This window comes from Anastrepha obliqua, chromosome 6 (assembly GCF_027943255.1).
Source record: "Anastrepha obliqua isolate idAnaObli1 chromosome 6, idAnaObli1_1.0, whole genome shotgun sequence".
In the NCBI taxonomy this organism is placed as follows: domain Eukaryota; kingdom Metazoa; phylum Arthropoda; class Insecta; order Diptera; family Tephritidae; genus Anastrepha; species Anastrepha obliqua.
Window position 1 is genome coordinate 42,669,462 of NC_072897.1, and position 8,704 is coordinate 42,678,165.

An 8,704-nucleotide genomic window follows, 5' to 3' on the forward strand; every position below is an offset into this window, starting at 1 on the left:
GAAAGATTTCGAATTCTGGAAAAACGTAATTTTTGTTGACGAATCCAAATTCAACTTATTCGGATCAGACGGGAGGGTAAACGTATGGCGAAAACCGAATGAAGAGCTGGATCCAAAACATCTTCGACCTACAGTAAAACATGGTGGTGGGAACGTGATGGTGTGGGCTGCTTGTTCGGCTTCAGGTGTTGGAAATTTGTGCTTCGTGCAGGGTAATATGGATAAATTTCAATATTTGCAAATTTTGCGAGAAAATCTAAAACAAAGTGCACAAAAGCTGCGAATAGAGAATACATTTCACTGGTATCAAGATAACGACCCAAAGCATTCCGCCCACATCGTCAAAGAATGGTTATTGTATAATTGCCCTAAAGTCTTGAAAACACCTCCACAGTCTCCAGATTTAAATATAATAGAGAATTTATGGCAAAAATTGGAAGTTGAAATTCGGAAGCGAGCAATATCAAATATAAACGACCTCAAGACTGCCCTAATGGAGGAGTGGGAGAAAATATCTCCAGACTTTACAAACAAATTGGTGGAATCCATTCCTAATAGGTTGAAATCGGTAATAAATCAAAGAGGTTATCCGACAAAATACTAGTTTTAAGGAAATTTATGATTTTTTTTATGTATATAACTAAATTTAAATGAGTGGGTCATTTTGAGTGGCGCGTCATTTTTCATGTGTTTTGTTCCTTTCTCGTAAATTTTGAAAACTTTATTTTATTAATGAAATATGTTTACGTTTTTTTGTTGGCTATTATCTATAGTTTAAGAAAAATAAAAAAGTTGAAAAAGAAAATGTAAGTTTTTGGAATTATACCACGTTTTGTAAACTTTTTACATGTGGGCCATTTTGAGTGGCACTCACTGTATGTATGTACATGCATATGTGTATATTAATAAGCATTGTTTTGCTGAGAGTTCGAAATACAAGTACATATTTACATAAGTATGTTCGTACACAGGCTGTTAACACGCCTGACCAAAGCCTTTGATGCTGCAATGATCAGGAAAAAGCACACTTACGTGCGGAAACCCGTTTACTGGTGGAACAGCGATATTCATAGTTGACAAAAAGGTTGTGGAAACCCTTTTCACAAGGCACGAAAATGAGCAAGAACACCGACTAACAACGGACATATTATTTATTACAGATATACCTACAGTCACGGAAACAGAGGTAAATATAGCTTTGGGTCGTTTTGGAAACGCTAAAGCTCCAGGACTGGATTGAACACCTAACGGAGCTCTGAAACTTGCACTGAAGGAAGACGCAAAATTCTTCACGGAGACGTATCAGAAGTGTTTTGAGATGGTGTCTTCCCAAAAATTTGGAAACAACAACGACTTGTCCATTTGCCGAAACCTAATAAAACGCCGGGTCAACCGAGCTCATATCGACCACTTTGTATGATTGATACGATGGGCAACATTTTAGAACGGCTTATTGCTGATAGTTTGCAGCAGCACCTTAGTGAAAAAAAATGCTTGTCCGACAACCAATATTGTTTCCTCAGGGGGCGCTCCACTATTTTAATTGCATCGATAGTTATATCAATATCAATAGCGGAAAATGCCATTGAAGGAACAATATGGATGCATGGCACCAAGGAGTATTGCGCCGTTACAATATTTGACGTAAAAAATGCTTTTAACTCTGCATGCTGGTCCCACATAATGCAAGCTTTAGGGAACCTGGAAACGCCGCCATACCTTTCACGTTTGATAAAAAGCTAGCTATCAGATAGAGTACTACTCTGTGACACAGACGAAGGAGTTAAGCAATATAGACTAACTGGGGGAGTACCACAAGGCTTCGTACTTGATTCTCTATTGTGGAATGTGCTTTACGACGGAATCCTCCACATGCCAATACCAAAAGAAGTCCAATTAATTGGTTACGCGGATGATAATTCGTTGGCAAAAAGAGCTTCAGCAGATTAAATCTATGTATATGTAGTGCAACAGTTTTTAAAATAAACAACTGGCTTACATCGTCAAGCCTACAGCTTACGGGCCAAAAAACTGAAGCAGGTTTGATCACAAGCAGAAAAAAAATTGAGAACATCACACTAAGCATAGACGGGCATAACATTAACAGCCAACCGTATTTGAAATACTTGGGAGTCATGACTGATGCACGCTTAAACTTCAAAGCTCACATTGAAAAGGCTTGTGAGAAATCGGCACGGGTAAATACGGCGCTATCTCGAACAATGGCTAACATAAGCAGACCAAGTCAGAACAGAAAGCTACCACTGGCAAAAGTTACCCAATCCATTCTAATGCATACTGCACCTGTTAAAGCGTTAAAATACGAAACATACAGCAAGCGCTTTTCGCACACTATCCCATGAAGCTATTGGAGTAATTTCGGGCATAATGCCCCCCCAATATAATGGCTCTGGAAAGTAAGAGGATATATGACAAAAGCCGAAGCCTTGGGAGGTCGTTAATAGCTGAGGAGCGCAAAGAAATCAGATCCGAGAGTCTATCAAAATGACAAAGGCGTTGAGATATAACACCCAAAGGGAGATGGACACATCGACTCATTAGAAATGTGCAGCCATGGGTCGATAGAAAACATGTTAGTGTAGACTTTTATTTGACGCAGTTCCTGACAGGACATGATTGTTTCAGAGAATATCTCCATAAATATGGCCATGATGATGGAGTTATATGCTCATTTTGTGCCAAGGCTAATGAAAATGCGGAGCATATATTCTTTTACTGCCAAAGATATAGTAATAAACGAGAGTTTTTGGAAACCCAAATAGCAGAACCAATAACACCGGACAATGTTGTTCCACACATGCCACAATCGAAAGAAGTATGAGATTGTATTAAAAAATTCTCAGTGTTCGTACTCAATGATTTGAGGCAAAAGGAGAGAAGGCGAAAAAGCGAAAGCAAATAGCTGAAGTTCTGTAGCATAATATATTAGTCCACACTTTTCCTGCGATGTAGTAACTTTCGGTTGTACCGTAGGACCATTTTCTAGATTAATTTATTTGGATGAAGGTAAACTGACAATACCGGACATAGAAAATTACCTTTCTATGGTATGGACAGAGACATGGTGGGTGGGGGACTACTGTTATGACAAGGGTTGCTCTCTCATCAAATGACTTAAACAGTGGGTGGTAACAAGCAGATGCTACTTTCGACGTATTGCATCCGGACAATAACGGATGTTGAGTTTAGTGCTAAAATTACCCCCCGACGAATAACTTAATGGTTGCACCGGGGGGTACTTTGACGGTAGGAGGTTTAGTTCTGGTTAAGGTCCCACACTGACGGGGTTAGGCTTTCGATGCTTCCTCCTCGTAAAAAAAAAAACAAAAGAGGCTAGGGTATCAAGTGTGCAAGTTAATACCCTGCTCTGGTAAGCTGCATAACGGCAAATATATACAAAAAGTCCCAGTAATCAGTACTTTACTCTGGTAAGCTGCTTGATGGCAAATATATAAGAAAAATAAATATTAGGGGGTTCCGGTGGCCTAGAGCTCGCAAATGTAGGGTATTTTCAGGAATATTCTTTTTACAATAAAAAAAATTAAAATCCATGTTTAAATTTTTTACGCTTCATACAAAAATGAAAAACTTTTTTTTTATGTTAATAATTTTAAAAATGGCTCTGAGGTTGACCCTCCCGAAAAATTAGACCTGGATGATGGACCATTTCTCTTCTATTTATCTGAAACACCAAACTAAAAAAATTATTAATCAGTATGACTGTAGCTATGTCTCGTACTAGAATAAAAAGAAAAAACTTTGACAAAATGGCGCTGGTGTGAATTTCACACTCTAAAAATCAGGTTTTTAATAAAAAAAAACGAAATAATTGAAATAATATTATAATTCTAGTACGGGCGATTGCCATTGATGTTGTGAAAAACATATTAAAACTTTAAACGATTCGGTTGAATAGGTTTTTGTTTTTTGACAGCACCAGGCCGGAAAAAGTCGGTTCGAGATAAATGAGTTTATTGTTTGAGGTACAGGAGCGCCCGGACCGCTCTCTACCTAGTCAATGGTACTATACTTTCGAAATATCGAAAAAACCTAAAAATCGATTTTTTGAAATTTCTAGACCACCGGGTTCCCTTAAGGCACAAATTGTATGACGATGAAATGGGATATGTAAGATAAATAAATGTTAAAGCTAGCATAAGCTCAAATTGTATGATGATGAAATAAGCTCCTCCAGTAGTGAAATATTTAATGTAAACAATTATTTGTTCTCCATAGCGTAAGCATAAATATTATAAATAATAAAGACTTCACTTCAAATTTCAGTTTAGTGTTTTATTTTTTTTAACGCTCGCGCGTGCTACAAACTTAATTGGCGATCCTGTCAGGAGCTATCTAACCGTCAGGAAATACCGCGTACGAGAGGGCATACGGTCGGTGAACAAATATAAGTACCCTACGAATCGGGCGAAACAAACAACAACACATTCGAGAAAAAATATAGAGTACCCCACGTGTTAGGCGAAAATTATAAGATAAAAAAACAAAAATTTTAAAAGCAAAACAGAAAGCAAACGTAACGTCTTTTAATACGAAGGAAGTTAGAAAGATAAGAAATTATTATTAGTGATAGTAAATGCCCATAAAAGAGTTTTTGAATAATAAGTAAGATTATAAGAACAGACTATAGCTGTAAAAGTATATCATAAACTAATGAAAAAAGAAGAAATAAAGTAAATGGGAAACAGCTCGAGTACCCCTAAATACGTTCGCCTATATTATTGTAGTTATTGCGGCAATGATTACAAAGAATCTAGGTGCCCAAACTTAACTAAGAAAATAGTGAAAAGTGTAATTAAAAATAAGTGAAAAAAGTGAGGAGAGGACCCTTACAAAAAAATGTATATAAGAATATACACTTATCCGCGGAAGATATAGCTAGATTAATAGCTACTCATACCGCAAGCTTACGTGTAGAAATAAGCTAATTAAATAACCAAATTAGGACTCTGAGAACAGCATCTCAGGTGGCGGAGTACCGGACTCAGACCATTGACGATGCGTTAACGTGTAATAAAAGCTTGGATATATATATATTCGAGTTTTCAGGTAAATCATATGTGCGTTAGAGAGAGGCCGCAAAAAATTCTATGAGTTTATATATTGAAGGTAGCAGGAGATACCTTGGATCACTAACTATATTAAGAAATAAAATTGTAGAAGATGCTAACGATATTTTATTTTTAACTTAATCATGGGGCTGCATTGTATTTAGAGGCCAGATTTGCTAGATTAGATTTTGCCTATGCAGATTAGGGGTGTCCTTATTTTGGGAAAGTTACTAGATCATCGTTCACCGGGTCTAATTTTTTTCCTTTTGGTGTAAAAAAAATAACTGCAAAGTTTGAAGCCGATCGGGCTTCATTTGATGGACCCGGAAATCGCTTATATCTGAAAGATCCACTAATAGGTGTAAAAAAGACGATTTTTTCACTTTTTTACTTTATTCTGTATTTTTTTGCTCATGGTTGTTGCTTTTTTTTACATTTTCTAGTAAGTGTGTTAAATAAACTCACTAAAGTTCAGAGTGTCAAGTCAGATTTCTTATAGGAACGGAATTTTTCGCGATATGATTGCACAAACTGCAACACTAATTGGAGTTCTTCTTCGTCGTTCGTCAAAATTCTGTTAAAATCTTTTATAAATTTGATGCCTCTTTCAGCTGTATCATTAACAACAAACAAATTTTGACAAAAAGTCCAACCTTCTTCGTAATCAAATGCCGTTTCCCAAGTCGATGGGTCAAACTCTAAAAACGTTGTTGACAAACCAAAGCGGTTGAAAAATTTCTTCGTATTTTCTGAAACGAAATCTTTCAAAGTGTAATTTTCAAATGTTGATAAATTAGTATATGTTCGACCGTTTTTTAATTTCACAACTGGCTCTTTGGATTGTAATTTTTCAACCATTTGGCGTTTCTCTTCGTGAGACACATCTGAATCGAAGAAGGCTAGGGCTACCAATTCTTCCGACAAATACCATAAATGATGAGTCAATTTTTTTGTAACTGCCTTTGAGATTGCAGAATCAGTTTGATCGTATTGAACAGCAGCCTTAACGAAGTTCAAATCTTGGAGAGGAGCAGCTATAGCATTCGTACATCTGAACCATGGCTTGATATAAAGTTTGATGAGAAAAATGCAAATATCGCGCAAACCATTCGCTTCTCTTTTTGTAAGCTGAAATTGTTGTCGAAATAAGAAAATCTTCAAGCAATAAATAGCTTTTGCCATCCATCGAGCGTTACTCGTTGGTCCTGGTGTACGGAAGTTGAACGGTCCTGCTCCAAGAAATGTAAGAACCAATTCGAGAAACTCTTTATAATCGTCTCGAATTTGATTCTTTGTCAACTGATCAAAACAAAATTTTTTGATGTTCTCTTGTTCAACTTGATCAATTTGCAAAAGAACCATTTTTTCGTTGAGACCACTGCAAAACGAATCCAAATCGTAACTTGTCCAAGACTTGGCAAATCTTTCAAAAATTAGAACTTCTGGTGCCGAGCTAGGTGATAATTTGACCTCAAAAACGCTCGACAGAAGAATCTCGTAAACATGATGTCGACACGATAAATCTAACAACTGACGCTTTAGTTTCTTTTCCAAGAGTACACTAGCTCCTTTTTCTGTGCCGGTATTACTTGAAGTTGTGTCAAAACATTTGCCTTGCACGTACTCCGCAATGTTCCATTTAACTAATGTCTCGTGAACCGCAGCAGCAATGTGTTCTCCACTTGACGATTCAATTTTCGGTGCTCCGAGGAACTTGGATGTCCCATTGTAGCTCACAAGAACTGCTATGCGCTCAACTTTGAGTCTACCAATCAAATCTTGTAGTAGTTTGCCATCCCAATGAACAACTAATGATCCAACGGTATTTATCTAAAAAATTTATTTTAAAATGAAAAATTGAAAACCCAATAAAAATTAAATATAAGCTGAAGCTTTAATTACGTTGTCGGGAAACCGAGCCATCACATCTTTTGTATCTTCCAATCGATGTTCCAGGCGAGCGCGATGAATAGTTGAACGGTTGATAGCTAACTCTTCAGCCCGTATTCCAAATGCTTCAGCAGCTGCAATGAGGATATGCACGGCCATACCATCCGAAACTTTAGCATTATCAAGTGCAGCAGCCAATCTTGCTGTGATGAATTCTTTTCGGCCTCTTTTTTTGGCGGATGTTGCGTTACCAGCTACTTTCTCTGGTTCCCAGTCATCGTCAATCGGTTCATTTTCTTCATCAATCGTTTCACAAAATGGCATTTCAGCATCTTCATCATCACAATTCACGACATCTGAAAAAATTCACAATCAAATATGATTTTTGAAATTATGACATATTGCAATAAATTACCTGAAGGTCTAGCCATCTCTTCCTCGTGTTTTCTTTTACGCGCTTCTTCTTTTTCTTGTCGTTCTTGCGTACGTTTTTCTCGCCCATATAACTTCATATCGACACCAACCATGCAGCCTGGACGACCTTTTTGTCTTTGCAATTTTAAAAATTCTCTATCCTCTTCAATTCGAATTTTTTCCAACGCATCACCGATGGCAATATCAAACAAATCATCAAGATTTTGAGTAAATTGTTCGGCAACTTGCTTTTGTGCATTTGACCTTTTATCTGGGACAGTTCTTTGTATGTTTTTCCATTGGTCGTAAACTTTCATCAGCTTTTTCACACACTTATTATCATTAATAATTGGAATGCGAGCTTGTTGCCAAAATATTACAGCTGCACTTATGGTCAATTTTGCACTGTCTTTTGCAGTAAGTCCAACAAATCGCATATTATGGAACATCACTTGTAACACTTGTTTGATGCACGGAAGTTTGGCGCCCGTGATCTGATGCGCAATGTTGCCGATCAAATCAATGTTATTCAAATTTTTCACAGATCTTCTACTTGAATGACTTGAGGTCGATGGTTTATCCGACATGGTGATATTTTTTTTGCCATATGTTCCAAATAAACTTCGCAGAAAGCACTTGATGTGTGATGCAGCACTTATACGACACAGGGATAAACTTTTTGTCAAAATATCAAAGTCGCTTTGAAGCCGCTGCGCATAATATCATTTATGGGAGAGAAGACTCGCGCGGCCACCTACCGGCGTGGCGCCGAGTCGCACACGACCCTTGCGCGGGGTTGGCTGACATGCAGGACGATTTAGTGGAAAAGGGAAAAATACGTATATATTTGAAAAAATGTAGGATTGAAAAAAAAAAATATAATTACATATATCTAAAAAAACCCCAACAAAAAACGATACGAAATCGACTATATTTTCATTTGACATGCTGTAAATTTAAATGAAAAATGTTCCTGTTAGGTGGTTTTTTTGTAAAATATATTTGAAATGAAATGTAATAATATTTATTCAATGTAATTTAATAAAAAAAAGCAACAACCATGAGCAAAAAAATACAGAATAAAGTAAAATAGTGAAAAAATCGTCTTTTTTACACCTATTAGTGGATCTTTCAGATATAAGCGATTTCCGGGTCCATCAAATGAAGCCCGATCGGCTTCAAACTTTGCAGTTATTTTTTTTATACCAAAAGGAAAAAAATTAGACCCGGTGAACGATGATCTAGTAACTTTCCCAAAATAAGGACCCCCCTAATGCAGATGGACGACCAATCCATGTAATTGACCAAGA

At 36.9% G+C, this 8,704-nt stretch overlaps 1 protein-coding gene across 1 annotated transcript; it reads right to left on the reverse strand.

Moving 5' to 3' along the window:
* Nucleotides 1-4,792: 4,792 nt before the first annotated feature.
* On the reverse strand, nt 4,793-8,154 carry LOC129250421 (uncharacterized). The gene is made up of 4 exons (XM_054890040.1): nt 7,396-8,154; nt 6,993-7,336; nt 5,916-6,920; nt 4,793-4,810 (listed from the first exon to the last, which is right to left on the reverse strand). Exons 1-4 carry the CDS (start codon nt 7,979-7,981, stop codon nt 4,793-4,795), a joined length of 1,953 nt encoding a protein of 650 aa, XP_054746015.1. The 5' UTR covers nt 7,982-8,154.
* Between the last annotated feature and the right edge of the window lie 550 nt (nt 8,155-8,704).

Bases quoted from the DNA above. Each gene is read 5' to 3' on its own strand.
- LOC129250421 (XM_054890040.1), bottom strand. From the start codon at position 7,981: ATGTCGGATAAACCATCGACCTCAAGTCATTCAAGTAGAAGATCTGTG. The intron at 7,337-7,395 runs GTAATTTATTGC...GAATTTTTTCAG, and splicing joins AGAGATGGCTAGACCTTCAG to ATGTCGTGAATTGTGATGAT. The intron at 6,921-6,992 runs GTAATTAAAGCT...TAAATTTTTTAG, and splicing joins TGGCTCGGTTTCCCGACAAC to ATAAATACCGTTGGATCATT.